The 18,479-nt window shown below is 54.5% G+C and overlaps 1 protein-coding gene across 1 annotated transcript; it reads right to left on the reverse strand.

Annotated features, from left to right (window-relative positions):
• Positions 1 to 1,440: 1,440 nt before the first annotated feature.
• LOC120407673 (avidin-like) lies at positions 1,441 to 13,573 on the reverse strand. Its single transcript, XM_039543509.1, has 4 exons — positions 13,432 to 13,573; positions 12,157 to 12,364; positions 6,233 to 6,353; positions 1,441 to 2,335 (listed from the first exon to the last, which is right to left on the reverse strand). Exons 1-4 carry the CDS (start codon positions 13,501 to 13,503, stop codon positions 2,242 to 2,244), a joined length of 495 nt encoding a protein of 164 aa, XP_039399443.1. The 5' UTR covers positions 13,504 to 13,573; the 3' UTR covers positions 1,441 to 2,241.
• Between the last annotated feature and the right edge of the window lie 4,906 nt (positions 13,574 to 18,479).

Raw genomic sequence — 18,479 nt, forward strand, 5'->3', positions numbered from 1 at the left:
GTGCCAGGCCTACACGTTCCTCCACCCAGAGATCCCAGCTCAGCCCTGACATGCTTATCACTGATATTAGCTCTAATAATCATGAAACAGGAACAAGAACTCTCCCTTGAAACTAGCCAGCCCCATCTTTAATCACAAGAAACAACACCCAAGAACAAACACTCACCCACTTGTATGACTTGGCTTTGGCCTCCCTGCCCCCTGCTTAGCAAGCGAGTTTCGGCTGAGGGTGACTCCTCAATCAGTGCCTGCAGGGCGCAGTTCGGCTGCCCTTTACTCAGACAATGAGCAGAACCACATTTCGTTGCCTCTGCACTCAGCCCTAAAGGGATCTGTAACCCAGCCCCAGCCAAAAGGGATCCTGGGGCCAAGCAGCTCTGTCTCCGCACACCTAGGCCGAGTGGGTGTGTCTATGCAAACACGGTCTGCTCCTGGAGTGTTTTCACCCAGCTTCCCCCAGATGTCAGGGGATGGCTCACTCACACCCTGCTTCCAGCTGTCACCTCTACAGCCCCCACGCTCTGCATCATTCCTTATTCTATGGCTGGCTCTGCTCAGCTCAGCAGACGTGTAATTAGGACACTCAGCAGCATCCTCCCCAGGAGACAGGTACTCCCAGAAGACAGTAGAAGCCTCGTGTGATACTATACCTTGGGGGAGTGCCCTGTAACCCCCATATTCTTCATTTTTATATAATTGTAATCTTACATGTAAAGCATGCTGTGTGAGGAACCAGGGGAAAGGTTATGATCTGCTGAAAGTCATTTCTCTATCCATAGATGTGTATCATTAATACATATGAAGTGAGAACTGTGTTGTATGGTTGTCACTAAAACATGCTGTACGTTGGGGAATCAGCCAGATCTTAGCTCCCCAGAGGTAACATCCAGGAAAGTAACCAACACCCGGGTGTGTGTGAAACAGCCCATCAACAGCCATTGTCCAGCAAGGGAGCTACAATGCAACGACTCCCCTGCATGAGGCCACACCAGGGGAATTGCTCAACCTCACCTGGGGACCCAGCAATGCCGCAGACATGCCTGGACTTGTGTTCTCCAAGCACATGGACTGAGGGTATGAAACAGGACACGGGGCGTAACGATGCTGCCTCTAGCGGGACACAACTGAGAGTATCAGTTCAGGACAAATTGCTCAGGGCAGGGCAGTCACAGCCCCAGGCTGGGGGTCCTTTATTACTAACACACACCAAACCAGCCAGCCAGAGAGGACTTTGGTCTCACCCCACTGGCCAACCACAAGTCACCCAAGCAATTCCCCTAGACACTCCAGTTCCCACCCGTGCCACTCGTCCTGGGGACGAACGGTTATGAAAACCAACACCCCAGTAAAACAAAAAAAGATTCTCCTAATCCCAAAGGACCAAGCCCCAGACCCAATATGCAAATCAGCTCTTACCCACAAATCACACTGTGGCCAATCTAAAATCTAAAGGTTTATTCATAAAAAGAAATAAACAGAGATGAGAGCTAGAATTGTTTAAACGGAATCAATTACATACAGTGATGGCAAAGTTCTTGGTTCTCGTGCCTTTCTCTGGGTGATTCATGAGCGGCTCTGGGAGCATTCACGCGACAGAGCTGGGTGTGGGGCTCCACACGCGGTGGTGCTGAGTGATCACAGTGCCTGGAGGGGTTTGCTGCTGGTCACTAGCAAGGCCTTGTGAGAGAGCCCAGGTGAGAGAGAGTTCAGGGGGCCCAGTGGACCCGCAGACCCTGTCACAGAGGCGCAGCGAGCAGGGTGAAATACGCTGCTTGTTGTATGAGCAAGATTTGCACTTCGTACACCAGTGTAAAGATTTAAAGGACGGTCAGGAGGAGATTGTTATTTTCCGATTGCTCATTTTGGGAAAGGGAAGTAGGGACAGAAAAGCAGGAAAATGATTGACAGCAGTGAAGCCATTGCAAAGTTAGGCTGCAGGTTGCAGAAAAGGAGAGAGAGCACCCGAGACTATTGGAACGGAAAGACCTGGAGATAAAGGAGAAGCAGAAAGGAAGAGAGCGTCTCCCACGCTAGAACTTTACTGGGAAAGGAACTAAACTGCAGGGTGGGGGCCACAGGCAGTGATTCTCGGGGGGGACGGGACCGGAGAGCGAGTGGAGATGGAGACAGAGACGGCGCCTCTGCAGCTCAGCAAACAGCCCTGACACCAGGCGAGACGCTCTCGAAAGAGCCCTGAACAATTCTGGGGGGCGCCAGGAGCTCTGGGGCTGCAGAGTGGGGTTACGCTGCTGCTGGGATCACTGGTTCCTGGTCACTCCTCATGGATTCACCCACGTTCTGCCCCTTGATCCGGGTGAAAACGTTTGTGCCGACCCTGCGGGGAAGCACAGAGCTGAGGTTACTGGCCCAGCACGGGCCTGCGCTCGGGGCTGCCCCATGCACGGAGGGGGAAGGAGGCAGGGGCACAATCTGCATCCCCCTGAGGAGAGAAGGCCAGAGAGGGACACCCCATCCCCAGGGCGCCCGGCCCGGGTGCTGAGCACCGCTGTCTGGGGAACGCCCCTCCTCCAGGCTCCACCCCAGGGGGGCACCCGGCCCAGGGAGGCAGCGTGGCTGTGGGCACCCCGCACTGGCACGGCCTCAGAGCCACCCAGCAGCACCCAGGGGCTCCACAGGCTGCACATCCCCGTGGTGCTCAGCAGAGCTACTGGGGGCAGGGACCTGCCAGCAGCCACCCGCTCACAGCTCCCCTTGGTGCCCCGGGAGGTGCCCCCAGCCCCGCTGTAGCCCCCGCCTGGCTGCTCACATGCTGGGTGCCAGCCTGTGCTCTGAGGAGGGCTGAGCACAAACAGGCTCCCCAGGCAGGAGCGATCTTGCAGCAGGGAGGGGCACGAAGCAGCACCAGAGGCCTGGGCCCCCTCCCCAGGGGTCAGTCCTGGGGCCGGTGCTAGTCAATGTTTTCATTGATGACTTGGACAATGGCGTGGCGAGTGGGCTTATACAATGTGGGGGACACACTCGGCTGGAGGGGCTGGGAGCACTTGGGGGGCAGGATTAGAATCCAGAGCGACCTTGAGAAATTGGGCAATTGGTCTGAGTTCACCTGGATGAAATTCAGAGAAGACAAGTGCAAAGTGGGGATTATCTGGCTAGGAGACAGCACTGCTGAAAGCGAGCCGGGGGTTGTACTGGATCACAAACCGAACATGAGCCAACAGCGTGATGCAGCTGGGGAAAAAGGCTGATATAATTGAGGGCTGTGTTAACAGGAGCGTCGTATTTACAACACAGGAGGTGACTGTCCCGCTCTCCTCAGTGCCGGGGAGGCCTCAGCTGGAGGACTGGGCCAGGTCTGGGTGCTGCACTTTAGGAAAGTTGAGGACAATTTGGAGAGAGTCCAGAGGAGAGCAACAAAAATGATCAAAGGTTTAGAAAACCTGACCTGGGAGGAAAAGTAAAAAAACAACAACTGGGCATGTTTAGTTTTGAGACAAGAAAACTTAGCGGGGAGCTGATCACAGTCCTCAGGTACGTTAAGGGCTGTGAGAAAGAGGATGGGGATCAGTTGTTCTCCACGTCCGCTGAAGGTGGGACATGAAGCAATGGGCTCACTCTGCAGCAAGGGGGAGTTCGGTTAGATCTGAGGAAAAGCTTTCCACAGATCAGGGTAGGGCAATACTGTTCCAAGGAGCGTGTGCAGGGCCCATCCCTGGAGGTCTGTAGCCAACAGGTGGGACACTCCCTGTCTGGGACGCTCTAGGTTTGTATGGTTGTCATAAACAGACAGTTAAGGGTTAATTCCTCTTTTACCTGTAAAGGGTTAAGAAGTTCACCTAGCCTAGCTGACACCTGACCAGAGGAACCAATGGAAGGACAAGATGTTTTCAAAGACGGTGTCACCCCCCACTCTGGACCGGATGCAGGAAGGACCGGATCAAGAATTCCATCCTGTACAACTTTAGGGTACAGATGTGGGGACCTGCATGAGATAACCCCTAAGCTTATTTACCTGCTTAGATCTAGTTGCTGTCACCACCAAATGGTTTAAACAAACGTTTATGGGAGAATCTGCAGTTGCCTACCTCGATGATGCGGCCATTTTTTCTGATTCATGGGCAGAACACCTGGAGCACCTGGAAAAAGTCTTTGAGCGCATCAGGCAGGCAGGACTAACTGTTAAGGCTAAAAAGCGTCAAATAGGACAAAACAGAGTGACGAACCTTGGACATCAGGTGAGTCAAGGAACTATAAACCCCCTACAGGCCAAGGTGGATGCTATCCAACAGTGGCCTGTCCCAAGGTCCAATCCTTCTTAGGCCTGGCCGGCTATTACAGGCGATTTGTACCACACTACAGCCAAATCGCTGCCCCACTGACAGACCTGACCAGACAGACACAGCCACATGCAGTTCAGTGGACTGATGAGTGTCAGAAGGCCTGTAGCCAGCTGAAGGCGACACTCATGTCTGACCCTGTGCTAAGGGCCCCAGACTTTGACAAACCCTTCCTAGTAACCACAGATGCGTCCGAGCGTGGTGTGGGAACAGTTTTAATGCAGGAAGGATCGGATCAAGAATTCCATCCTGTCATGTTTCTCAGCAAGAAACTGTCTGAGAGAGAAAGCCACTGGTCGATCAGCGAAAGGGAATGCTACGCCATTGTGTACGCGCTGGAAAAGCTACGCCCATACATTTGGGGACGGCGTTTCCAGCTACAAACCGACCATGCTGCGCGAAAGTGGCTTCATACCACCAACGGAAATAACAAAAACTTCTTCGGTGGAGTTTAGCTCTCCAAGATTTTGATTTTGAAATATAACACATTTCAGGAGCTTCTAACAAAGTGGCTGATGCACTCTCCCGTGAAAGTTTCCCAGAATCAACTGCTTAAATCGTCCTTGAAATATGAAAAATCTGGTTAGTTTTATATAAATTAGTAGTATATATAAAGGTGCATGTGTTTTATTAGTCTGTTTCTCCTAAAGTTCTAGGAAAAAAATCACAGCCAGTGTGGTCTAGCACTGTCTATGATTTGGGGGGGCGTGTCATAAACAGACAGTTAAGGGTTAATTCCTCTTTACCTGTTAAAGGGTTAAGAAGTTCACATAACCTAGCTGACACCTGACCAGAGGAACCAATGGGGGGCACAAGATGTTTTCAAAGAGGGAGGAGGGAAATCAGTCTTTGTCTGTTCAGAAAAGCTTGTGCCGGAGTGAAGGATCCAGGAATCAGCCTCTAACATTTCTTAAAAGTAGTAAGTGTTTAGAGCAGGAATGTATTCGATTATGTTTATTTGCTTTTGTGACTTCATTTTGCATAAGAGGGAGAATCAAATTGTGCGTCTTTGTGTAACTAAGGTTTTTGCCCAGAGGGGCATCCTCTATGTTTTGAATCTGTTGTCTGTGAGAGTAGCTTGCATGCTAATCTCACAGAGGTATTCCTTTCACCCTTTTCCTTTCATTAAAAGTCTTCTCTTAAAGAACCTGATTGATTTTTCCTTGTTTTAAGATCCAAGGGTTTTTTGGATCTGAGCTCACCAGGAATTGGTGGGAGGTGAATCAGTCTCAATCCTGCCAGGAAAAGGGGGATAAAGACTGGGGAAATATTTGGGGAGAAGACAGAGTTTTCAAATGACTCTCCCATAAACGTTTGTTTAAACCATTTGGTGGTGGCAGCAACTAGATCTAAGCTGGTAAATAAGCTTAGGGGTTATCTCGTGCAGGTTCCCACATCTGTACCGTGAAGTTCAGAGTGGAGGTGACACCTTGACAACGGTCCTGCTGCAGCCTGGCAGGACGGAGTAGGTGGCCTCTCGAGGTCCCTTCCAGCCCTACATGTCCAGGATTCTGCGAGACTCGCAGCCTCTTCAGGGGCCTGGCTTGGGGACAGTTTTGGTGCTGAAGCCGCTCCCCATACAGAGGCCTTGCTCCTGCATCCCAGTGCAGGCTGTGCTCCCGCGTTGACAGACTCAATTCACTGCCTCTTGCTCCAAATGCTTACAGGAGGCTTAGGACTTCTGGGGCTTTTCTGATGGTCCTGTCACTGTGTTCTCTCCTCCTCCTCCCTGGCAGGGAGGAGCTCACAGTGCTCAGTGCAGGAGCATCTGGGGAAGATGCTCTGCTGCCCCACTGCAGACCAGTGCCTGTCTCCTCTGGCCACAGGACTGTTCCCCACCCCATCACATGAGTCTCCTCCACACAGGCTGGGATGGGGAGCCCAGACCACCAGAGACCTCTCTGCTCCCTGGGGAATGAGGATTCCCAGTCACTCACATGGTTGCACTCCAGTTATCCTCTGCAGATTTGGCCTTCTGTCGCAGCAGCCACATGGTCTGCAGAGTTTCCTCCCCGTGATCATCCACGAAGCACTGGCCCACAAAGACGGTCGTTGAGTCTGCCAGGGAATCAAACAGGAGTTAGAGCGAACGTCAGCAACACTCAGCCCGAGACCCTCAGAGCCCCCTTGTCCCTGGACGGTGCCCAGGAGCACAGGGTAGGAGAGGGATTGCGCTGAGTGCCAGTCATGTGACAATCTCACACTCCTGCACCTCTCTCACAAGCACGTCCCAGGCACCACGGGAGGTGGGTCTGGACAGTGATCGCGTGCAGAAGAGAAGTGACCAGCCAAGGCCCCAGTGAGTCACTGGCAGTGCCCAGGATGGACCCCAGGAGCTCTGACCTCACAGGTCTTGGCTACACAAACCATTTCCAGGGAAGCGCCTGGTGCACACCAGCCCTGGGGTTTCACCGCTGCATGGGTCAGACTCACTTGGAGCAGGTTGGATGCAGCTGGCACTTGTGCTCCCTTTGCTGGAGCTGAGCTCGTGCTAGGGCGACAGTGGACACTTCCTGGAAAGAGTCCACGTGGCTGCAGACCCAGCTAGACAGACCCGTCCGGGGGGCAGAGGATTTGGGGGCGTGTGGGGGGAGATGCAACAGTGCATTGAATTGATCGTTCCAATATTGTCACACTCAGTTTGGAGGTTGGGCCCCGGGGAGATAGCTGAGTGCCCCAGATCATGCAGCCACTCACTGTGCGTTCCTCATGTCTGGGCCCCCAGCGGGTCCCCGGGCGCGGTGTGCAGATGTGCCGGGAGCTCACAGCTGCACGTGGTGAGTGGGAGCTGCAGGTGCTCAGGACGTCTGACCAACCAGGCCCTGTGTGTCCTACACTGGGCACCCAGCCATTGAGGCACCCCAATTCCTGGGGAGTTCTGCAAATTTGGGCCTTAATCTCTGTGCCTCAGTTCCCCACCTGTCGCGGGGATAAGGCCATTGTCCTCCCGCCAGGGTGCAGGACAAGCATTAACGTCTCTGACAGGCTGCGACACCGGGGCGCCAAGCGCCCTGGAAACGCCCGTGTGGCAGTGAGTGAGTGTATGTGCAGTGCCGGGCTCGGACAGCGAGCAGGGAATAAGGCAGGGCCGCGGATGGAAAGAGGAGAATTAGGATTGCCAACTTCTGACTTGCACAAAACCGAACCCCCTTGCCCTGCCCCTACCCCTGCCCTGCCCTGCCCCTCCTCGCTCCATCCCCCCTCCTTCTCTCTCCCCACCCTCACTCACTCGCTCATTTCCACTGGGCTGGGCAGGGGGCTGGGGTGTGGGAGGGGATGAGGGCTTCAGCTGGGGGTGCGGGATCTGGGATGAGGGATTTGGGGTGTAGGAGGGGGCTCCAGGCTGGGGGGTGGAGCCGAGGAATTTGGAGTATGGGAGGGGGCTTTGGGCTGAGGCAGGGGGTTGGGGTGTGGGAGGGAATACGGGCTCTGGGCTGGTGGGAGGGATTCCAGGGTGGGATCAGAAATTAGGGGTTTTGGGTGCATGAGGGGGCTCTGGGCTCAGGCAGGGAGTTGGTGGGGTGAGAGCTCTGGCTGGAGGTGCGGGTTCTGATCTGGGGCCAGGGATGAAGGGTTTGGGGTGCAGGAGGGTGCTCTGGGCTGGGACTGAGGGGTTCGGAGGGTGAGAGGGGGATCAGGGCTAGGGCTGGGGCAGGGGGTTGGGGCATGGGGGAGTGAGGACTCTGGCTGGAGGTGCAGGCTCTGATCTGGGGCCAGGGATGAAGGGTTTGGGGTGCAGAAGGGTGCTCCAGGATGGGATTGAGAGGTTCAGAGGGTGGGAGGGGGTTTAGGGCTGGGGTAGGGGCATGGGGGTAGTGAGGGCTCTGGCTGGGGGTGCAGGCTCTGATCTGGGGCCAGGGATGAAGGGTTTGGGGTACAGGAGGGTGCTCCAGGATGGGATTGAGGGGTTTAGAGGGTGAGAGGGGGATCAGGGCTGGGGTAGGGGCATGGGGGGAGTGAGGGCTCTGGCTGGGGGTGCAGGCTCTGATCTGGGGCCAGGGATGAGGGGTTTGGGGTACAGGAGGGTGCTCTGGGCTGGGACTGAGGGGTTTGGAGGGTGGGGGGGGATCAGAGGTGGGGCAGAGGCGCAGCCAGGCAGCTCTGAGCACTGCCCCATTGTGACGTTATTGATATAAATTGGGACCATATAGAACATGGGTTGCAACCAAGGTCCGCTGATGTTATCCCGGCATAGCTGGATTGATGGCCCATTAAAGGGGACACGCCTTGTGACTCAGCAAAGTATGCAGGGACTGGCCACTCTGGAGGACTTTTGCTACAAACTGAAGCTCTACACTAGGACTGAATTCTACCTCTCTTCTCTACCTTTTTTCTTTGTAAAAAAACCTTTTTTTTTTTTAGAAAAGGATTGGCAACACACAGATGTGTTGTGTAAGATCACCTTTTCTTTTATTGGGGTGTTGGTTTTCATAACCATTTATCCCCAGGGACGAGTGCACTGTGGTGGTTGGGTCCCGCCAGAATCGCTCTGTCAGTGGGCGCGTAGTCGCTTGGATATCAGGAAAAGCAAGGAAACTGCAAGCTTTGAGACAGCCTGCAGTTTTTGATTATGAGCAAGAACTGCAAAAAATCGGATGGAAGAGAAGCAAGTCTTGGCAGCTGAGAGGAGAGAGAGAGAGAGAGAGAGAGAGAGAGAGAGAGAGGCTGCTAAGAGAGAAGAAAAAGCGTGTAGGGACGCTGGAAGTCAAAAAGCAAGGAAGAAAACGCAGAAACTGTCAGGTTAAATCCCTAACTGAGGAAGGAGAGGGTAAATTGTTGGCTAGTGCAGCTTGTAGAAGTAAACGTGAAATTTGCTAAAAGTAGCTCAGTGTAGTGAAAGAGGGCAATGTGCCTGGTAGGGAAAGTTTGGGGAGCCTAGGCAGCCTTGTGAGCTGATGGCTTTGTCTAATCAGCAGTTTTGAAGGAGAGAGGGGAATGTGCTGTCTCTGTCAGGGTATTGACTTTGCCATGAAAGAGCTACCTCGGTCTCCAAGCAGTTGTCTGTGAACAGCCCTGTGTGCTGGGACAAGGGAAAAATGAGATCAAGCTGTGTGTGTGGGGAAGGAGAGAATGTGTCTCCTCTTCTTCTGTGTGGTGGCAAACAGAAGGGGCCTGTCAGCCTGTGATGGTTGAGGGAGGGTTCTCTTTATCAGAGGGGTAGGGGTGTAGCGTAGTAGTCTGGATCTGTAAAAGTAAAAGCAACTGTGGCACCTTATAGACTAAGAGACGACATGCAGCATGAGCTGTGGGTGAATACCCACTTCTTCAGATGCAAGGAGAAGGGAATAGTCCAGTTTGTGTCTGCTGGGGGAGAATGGCACTGTGACTAGTTGCATCCAGTTAGTGTCTTAGCAAAATCCCCAGAGAGAGACAGTTCTGGTGCTTGTAGTTTGTTGTTGCTAATGTGTGGTTGAAAAGGCAGCAACGGTGATTTAAGTGTGTTACCTACTGACAGTTTGACAACTTGTAGCAAGAAGGAAAAAATCCTGAACTTGTTCATGGCCCAGGAAGGGGAACTGCTGCTGACCTGGATTGTGTAGAAATCCTGTGGGGGGGCCCTGAGTGAGTCTAAGTGTAAGTGAGTGGAAGTGGTGGCTGGCTGTGGTTGCTCAGGAGTGTTGTAGAGGAGCAAGCCCAGGCACCTAGGAAAGGAATCCCTATGTAGCCTGTGCAAGCAGTTTTACTGCACTGGAAGGGTGTAAAGTAAGTTTAATAATCAAAAGTTCAGTAACAGATCCACTGACTTTCCTTTGAAAGATCCAGTGTGGGGCAGCTTTGAAGGGTCTCAGGTGGAGTAGAGCTGTTTGAGAAGTTGAGCAGCTATAACCACCCACCTGGCTGTGTGTAGCTTGCTTGGGGGGGGGGAGACAATGCTGGGGGGGCAGTCTCCATGCTAAGAGGCAGGGGAGAGCAAGCCAGCTCTCACCCTCAGACTTTTTGGTGTGTGTGGTATCTCTGTGAGACAAAAGTCCTTGGAATCATAGCCAGTGAATTCTGTTAAGCAAGAGAAATCAGGTTTAATCCAGAAGGAAAGAAGAAGACTTTTTTTTGCAAAGGAAGCCACAGGTTAAAAATAAAATGCCCAAATGGTATTGAGCTGAGCTAAGGGTGTGGTGACACAAAACATGATTAAAAATGGACACTTGCAATGAATTGTTATTGCTAATGCTATTTTTGTAACCCCTTGAACATGTTGAAAGGAATACATGAAAACACACTTTATGTTAAAGGCCTTGCTATACTTGATGTTTCACAGTTATGCATGCAAACAGTGTTGGGGAACTTTCAGGGAAAAAACATTCCAGACAGACCTGCTGTGCTGTATGAGAGGAAAGGCACAGGCACCACCTTATTGCTTAAATGGCTATATTCCAAGATTCCTTATATGAACAACATCTCATTACACTACATTTGTGTAATGTTATTTGGGTTCTGGTATGGATAAGCTGGTGGGATAAAGTAGCTCTGTTTTCTTCACTTGGCAAAATCACATGAAACATACAGGAACCACCATGCTGCAAAAAGCTAACCAAGTTTGAGTTTGAGTTTCAATTATTTCATATTATAAACCAGGATGCAGTCAGCGATGTTTTGTCATCCCTTCTGCATGTTATTGATATAAATTGGGACCATATAGAACATGGGTTGCAACCAAGTCCTGCAGTGGCACCGTCTTAGATAAAGGGGGGGGTCAAAGGTGGGTGTCTAAGACCAGATTATGGGTTGCTGGTTATAATTTGTCTGTCTGTATCATTTTGTAATGTCTATAGTTTGTAATTCTGCTCTGCCTCTGGGAAGTGTCCCAGACAAGCTGATGTTATCCCATAGCTGATTGATGGCCCACTTGTGACTCAGCAAAGTATGCAGGGACTGGCCCATGTGACTCTAGGCTCCATTTTAAACCTGGAAAAGTCTATATAAGGCCCAATGCTCATCTCCATCTTGTCTCTTCAATCCTGCTTGACCTCTGGAGGAGGGACTTTTAAAAACTGAAGCTCTACACTAGGGACTGAGGACCCATCCCCCAGGATGGATGCATTCATTAAAACCTGCCTGCAGTTTATTCCATGCTGCAAGCCTGAACTAAGAACTTAACCATTACTGTATGTAATTGATTCCATTTAACCAATCCAATTCTCTCTTCTACCTCTTCTTTTTTTCTTTAAACCTTTATTTTAGATTTGTGACTGCCCTGTTTGAGCAATTGGTCCTGATAATCTGAACCTGCAGTTTACTCCAGCACTGCTGCAAGCCTGAACAAGAACCCATCCACAGGCGCTGCTCCTTTAGCTCCCCTTGGCCGCAGATCCTGGCCAATGGGAGCTGTGGGGGCGGCCCTTGGAGCAGGGGCAGTGTGCGGAGCCCCCTGGCTGCCCCTACACGTAGGAGCTGGAGGGGAGGACGTGCCGGCTGCTTCCTGGGGGCCGTGTGGTGTGGAGGCTAGCAAGGAACCTGCCAGCCCTGCTGCGCAGCACCGCCAACCGGAGAGTCAACAGCTGCCAGGATCTCTTTCTGACCAGGTGTTCCGGTCGAAACGCGGACACCTGGTCACCCTAAGGAGACTGAAAAGGGAAACTGACGAGCTGCCCCATTCTCTGAGCACGGAATGAACCCCTGGGCTGGGCCGGCGTCATGCAGACGGGCCCAGGAGGCACATACACGGGGCAGCTGTAGTTCTGGCTTCCCCTCACTTTCCTGTGCTGGACTTGGCAGCCCTACCAAGTTCCTTTAACATTCAGGTGGGGGGCGCCAGACACTGCCCAGGGTGGAGCTGGGGGGATTTCAGCCTATCCATCGAGCACCGAATTCCTCTCCCCACAACCCCACCCCCGCTGGTCCCCAAAGCCGTTGTGCCACGTACCTGAGAAGCTCCACTTAACGGTGAACCCGAAGGTCGGCTGCTCCAGGTTGTCGACGTGCTGGGATCCATTTATGGGTGACACACGGATCGGCTTTCCTGTGGCTGACACCGCTGTGAGGTACGACCCAGAGAACTGCCCGGCCTCGTTCACGGCAGAGATGGTCATGTTAGAGCCCAGGTCATTCTGCCAGGCTCCAGACAGGAGGCACTGAAAGGTGGGGGGGGGGGGTCAGCAGGAGGGGCATGGTGGAGTCAGGCGGGTCAGACCTCAGCTGAGGCCGTGACCCCGAGAGCCCTAAATGCAGGACAGACCCCACACAGCGGAAGACGACCAGTGACAAAGGGGGTCTGTGCTCTGACTCCTGGCGATTGAGGGACCCCCCCCCATTTCTATCTGTGATTGTCTCACGCTGCAACTTCAAAGTGAAAAGTGAAATAAAATCCTCCCAACTACAGCACCCAGCCTCCTTCGGCTGCTGGGCGGGGGCTCTGCGTTCTCTCTCCTCACCCCTTCCTCTCTCCACCCCACCTTCCCCTTCCCACACACACCGAGGGGAGCGTCTCGGCCCCTCACCCTGCCCGGCCTGAGACACCCCAGAGCCAGCGCCCAGCCCCCTCCGCCCCTCACCCTGCCCGGCCTGAGACACCCCAGAGCCAGCGCCCAGCCCCCTCCACCCCTCAACCTGCCCGGCCTGAGACACCCCAGAGCCAGCGCCCAGCCCCCTCGGCCCCTCGTCCTGCCCCAGCCTGAGACACCCCAGAGCCAGCACCCAGCCCCCTCAGCCCCTCGCCCTGCCCGGCCTGAGACACCCCAGAGCCAGCGCCCAGCCCCCTCGGCCCCTCGCCCTGCCCAGCCTGAGACACCCCAGAGCCAGCGCCCAGCCCCCTCGGCCCCTCGCCCTGCCCAGCCTGAAACACCCCAGAGCCAGCGCCCAGCCCTCGGCCCTCCCGGCCCGGCCTGAGACACCCCAGAGCCAGCGCCCAGCCCCCTCGGCCCCTCACCCTGAGACACCCCGGAGCCAGCGCCCAGCCCCCTCGGCCCCTCGCCCTGCCCAGCCTGAGAGACCCCAGAGCCAGCGCCCAGCCCCCTCGGCCCCTCGCCCTGCCCAGCCTGAGAGACCCCAGAGCCAGCGCCCAGCCCCCTCGGCCCCTCACCCTGCCCAGCCTGAGACACCCCAGAGCCAGCGCCCAGCCCCCTCGGCCCCTCGCCCTGCCCAGCCTGAGACACCCCAGAGCCAGCGCCCAGCCCCCTCGGCCCCTCGCCCTGCCCAATACCTTTCTCTCTGAAGAGGTGCTGAGGGTCACAAGACCCAAGGCGAGGATCAGGGAGAAGCCCGTTTTCCCCATCGTCTCTGGGAGTGGAGGCTGCCCACAGGTGCCAGAGGAATCTCCAGGTACTGGTGTCTGGGGATCCCAGTCAGGCCCCTACTTATAGCCGTTGACACAGGCGGGGCTGGGATGGGTGCTGGGTGTTTACTGATTAGCACTTCCAAGAAATAGACACGTTGTTTGCTTAAGTTTAATTTCCCAGGAAGAGGAAGTGAAAAGGGCCGTGTGATCCGGGCAGTGATGTGCAACTTCAGCCAGAACGTGAGGCCAGGACTGTCGCGCTCTGGGTACCCCTGATGCCCAGAGCATCGGCGGAGTCAGCGTGAAGCGATGGAACCAGGCCCAGGCCTGGCTGGGAGCACTTTGGTGCAGAGGCTCCTCAGGTTCGCTCCTCGCTGGGCTCCGAGGCCCAGATGTAACGCTGGAGTCCAAAGTTCTGCGGCTGTTGCGGTGCGACAATTGACTGCCGAAGGCAGCGGTGACGGCCTCCTGGGGAACCGAGAGCTGCTTGGGGCGGCTCTGGGAAGGTGTATGAACAGCAGCATGGCTCAGCGCAGCGCAGGGAAACGGGCCCCATTTCCGGGTGGTGTCTGTGAACACACATGTGTAACGATGCGGCTCTGGCGGGACCCAACTGAGATGCCAATTCAGGACCAATCGCTTAAACAGGGCAGTCACAGCCCTAGGCTGGGGTTTTTCCACCTCTAAGGCAAACCAAACCAGCCAGACACAGAGGACTCTGGGTCTCACCCCACTGGCTAACCACAAGTCACAAGCAATTCCCTTAGACACTCCAGTTTCCCAGTATCACCACCAGTCCACTCGTCCTGGGGATGAATGGTTATGAAAACCAACACCCTAGTAAAAGAAAAAAGATTCTCTCGGTCCCAAAGAACCAAGCCCCAGACCCAGGTCAATATACAAGTCAGATCTTAGCCACAAATCACGCTGTTGCCAATCCTTTAGAATCTAAAATCTAAAGGTTTATTCATAAAAGGAAAAAGATACAGATGAGAGCTAGAATTGGTTAAATGAAATCAATTCCATAAAGTGATGGCAAAGTTCTTGATTCAGGCTTGTAGCAGTGATGGAATAAACTGCAGGTTCAAATCAAGTCTCTAGAGTACATCTCCTGCTGGGATGGGTCATTCAGTCCTTTGTTCAGAGCTTCAGTTTGTAGCAAAGTCCCTCCATTTTGTGACTGTATTCTACACAGGGTGAGGAGGGGGGTCTCCACCCACAAGAGAGAGTCTATTTAAATCCCTGGGAGACCCCTCCATGGGGTCTTCAGCTGGCTAAAGAAGGAGCCTCTCCACCCCCGCACCCAGGATACTTAAAGGAAACTGGAACAAAGGACAGTAACTACAGGGGGTGTGTGTGTGTGATTGCTGGACCCAGGCTAAAAGGAGATTAGCCTGTAAAAGGGAGCATTCTGGAATCACATGGGCAAGTCACCTGCCCATGCATGACTCAGGACTTGCAGGGAGCAGCCATTACTCACATGCTACCTTGAATGTCCTCACGTAGACTTCTTATGTGGATTGGAGTTGTCCAAGCTCTTTTGTCTATTAAATGCTTCCTGATTGAGCACATTCCTCTCCCAAGGAGTGACCAAATGTTTTAACTAAGGCTACTTAGAAATCAAGCAATTATACAGCCAATGTTCATAACTTTGAGCACACAAATGGTGCCTACATACAACTAGGATGAACATAACCTTTACATAGATATGTTACATGGCATATGCAGCAAAACCCTATTCCAGTTATATCATATGTACATTTATGAGCACCCGCACCCCATAAAGCCTTATGGAGTACACTGTCACACCCACCAATCTGGGTCTCTCTTCCCTGGGGGACCCCCACCCACTAGCCTCACTTTGCCTCAGTTTTGGCTACTGCCCAGTCTCCATCTAGCCCCTGTTCACTGGGGCAGGCTGCAGTATCAGCCACTCATCACAGGCAAATGGGTCTGGAGCTGCTGCCTTGGCCTAGCCCTGGGCTGCCCCCTGCAACCCCCAGTACCTGTTGGCCCAACGCTAGGCCGCAGCCTGGGGCTTTCCAGGCTGGAGCTCCCCAGCTCCTCTGCCTTCCCCCAGCCCTGCTCCACTCAGGTACCCTGGGTCCAGCTCCCTGCAGCCAGGACCATCTCCCTCTACAGCGAGAGAGAGACTGTTTGCTCCTGGCATCCCTGGCCTTCTTATACTGCCCTGTTGCTCAGTTTGGGGTATGGCCCCAGCTGCTGCCACTTCCCCCAATCAGCCAGGTGCCCTCTGCAGGGCTTTTCCAACCCCTTCCAGGCTGGAGCAGGTGGTCACCCCGCTACACGTTGGACCAGCTTCCCCGGGGACACGGTGGAGTCTCCAGCACTGAGTTGGGGTCTCTGGCTACGAGATCTGCTCTAGCTCCGCCCCCGGTCAGTGGGTGTAGATGTCAGGTGCCATCCCCAAGCCTCCTTGCAGCTGGGCCCTGCCTTCATTTCCAATCCTGGTATCGAACAGCGCCACCCCCATTGCGAGGCGCTGAATTCATTAACAACGTTCCCAGAGACACAAGAAAGCCCCTCACCCAGGCTTCCCAGCAGGGAGGCCGAGGCCCTCTGAGTCTATCAGTTACCCCAAGTCCGGCAGTGCCATGGCCTGGACGCACCCTCAAGGCACCCCCACCGTGTTCCCGTCCCTGGAGCTGGGTCCTTCCTGCCAGCTGCAGCCCTTCTCCTGGCAGCACCCGGCTCCTCACAGCCTGGGCCTCCTGCAGCTCTCGGGAAGCTCCCGCCCCACCTCCCTTCCCAGAGAGTCTCTAGGAGCCCCTCGTCCAGCTGAGCTCCGGTAATCTAGTACCAGGCCCAGGGGCTCGTAAGCCAGGTAGCTGCCAGCCAGCAGCTGGTTAATTGTTCACAGGTGAACTGAGATGGGCTGGTTCTCCTTAAAGAAGCCTGTTGCAGGTAGACAGGGGCCTGACACCCCTTATGGGCCCAGCTGTCCCTGTGAGGGGGTGAGTGCAGGACCCCTGGGTGGGGTCTCTGGCCTGGCCTGTGCAGGAGCTCAGGCTGGATGGTCAGAATGGCCCCTAACATCCAGGAATCTCAGCTTTGTACTGAGGCTGTGAGCACGTTCCGCAGGGGCTGCCTTTTGGTGTGTGCAGTGCCCGGGTGTGGGAGCTGGACCCGCAGGCTTCAGTCGATGTTATAGTTACCAGTCCAGAGTCCGGATCAACCTAGTGGCCAGCGAGGTTGATCACGGGTAGGAGGAGCTGGGTTCTGTCGGTCGCGACACGATGCTCCGGGGAAGTCTGGGCAGGACGAACCCAACGTTCCATGGCAAGGCCCCTGTTTATATAGTGATCTGCCTTCACTGGGACCCGTGAGTTTTGCACCGTCATGCTGACGAGCGCTTGATTTCTTAAATTGTCCTTCTCATCCTTTATCTTGTTCTTCCATCAGGTCTCTCCGGGAGTTACCCCAGGCTGGGTTTGATCACAGCTCTCTTGTCCCCATTGGTAGGTGCCTGCCCCATCTTTAGAGTCATCAGTCTGCTCTCCTCTGGCATTTCAATAGGGGCGTGTTGCAGCCTCCTGGCGCCCTTGTGTCTGTCTCCGGTCCCTCCCTCGTACTCTGGCTCAGGGATGGCCTTCACACTTACCTCTTACCCCCCATTCCTCACTCACCCCCAACACAGAACTGATTTACACAGAACATCTTGAACAGGAACATCAAGTTGCAATGCAAGAGAAAACAAGCCCCACATGCTTTTACTTATTTTAAAATGCTAAACCTGCAACAAATTGGTGACCCCCAAAGGCCTGTCACTGCCTTGAAATCAGCACAGAGACAGATTCCGGCTGATGTATCTCTACCAATGGCCCATTAGGCCGTTCCTTTCTGCTATTCCGAAAGGGTGGCTGGCAGGAGATGATCAAATCATACACCAGTACATTTAATACATGCCACATTATTATTCTTCAGCCTTCTTTCTAAATTATATAAAACACAAACATAAAATCCTACTACTGCAGATATGCCCATACGCTATGTCTACACTGTGAACTGGGGGTGATTCCCCACTCGTGTACACACACCTCGTTTCGCTAGTGTGCTAAAAACAGCAGTGTAGCCCTGGTAACTTGGGCAGCCATGGCCCAGGCGAGCCGCCCTGAGTACATCCAGGGGTCCAGGCAGGTTTGTACTGGGTCCGCTGGCCCATGCCACCACTCCCGCTGCCTGGGCTACGCTGCTACTGGTAACGCGCCACCTCGCTGAGCTGGGAATCACCCCCTAGACACGGCCTGCAGGGAGGTTCAGGTGCTGCCTGCTGGTGGGGGTCTGTGATGGGGGGACCCCTGTCACCTGCTAGACAAGGAAGAAACAGAGTCATGGGCCATACCTGTGGGGTGATCAATTGATGGCCTCCTGGCTGGAGAGAGCAGAGCTAGCTAGACCTTGGGCCTTGTAAGGAGCTGAGGGATCTCCGCTGAAGGGAGCAGACCCAGGAGAGGGGAGACAGAGGGGGGAAAGCCCTGGGGATAGATCTAATCTCCGTGGTGGGCCCTGGGAAAGGGGACGATCCAGGGAGGCTGTCCTGGGGCCACTGTTCCAGAAAGGGAACAGGGACCTGGAGAGCCACAGGGAGCAGGGAAGGCTCCAGTGAGGGGCCCTGAGCCAGGGCCTCCAGGAGCAGGGAACCGAAGAGGAAGCCTGGCGGGGTGGATGATCAGCGTTTGGACTCGGAGTGGGAAAAGCCTGGGGAGCCAGCGCGCTGATAAGAGTAAGAAGAAATGTGGCTAGAGCCCAGGAGGGAGCGAAGGACCTTTTGTTGGCTAATTTGGGACGGTTGTTCAAGGTGGCGTTCATTTGGGGTTCTGGGCACCCCGGGCGGGGCTTGGGCTTTAGGTGGAGGGCTGAGCCACGCAACACCTGAGGAGAGGCAGATGGGCTGCAGAGGCACAAGGGTTGAAGACCCCTTGAAATGCCACCTCCAGGCACCCGGGGGCGCT

Source organism: Mauremys reevesii, linkage group 6, assembly GCF_016161935.1.
Source record: "Mauremys reevesii isolate NIE-2019 linkage group 6, ASM1616193v1, whole genome shotgun sequence".
Taxonomy (NCBI): domain Eukaryota; kingdom Metazoa; phylum Chordata; order Testudines; family Geoemydidae; genus Mauremys; species Mauremys reevesii.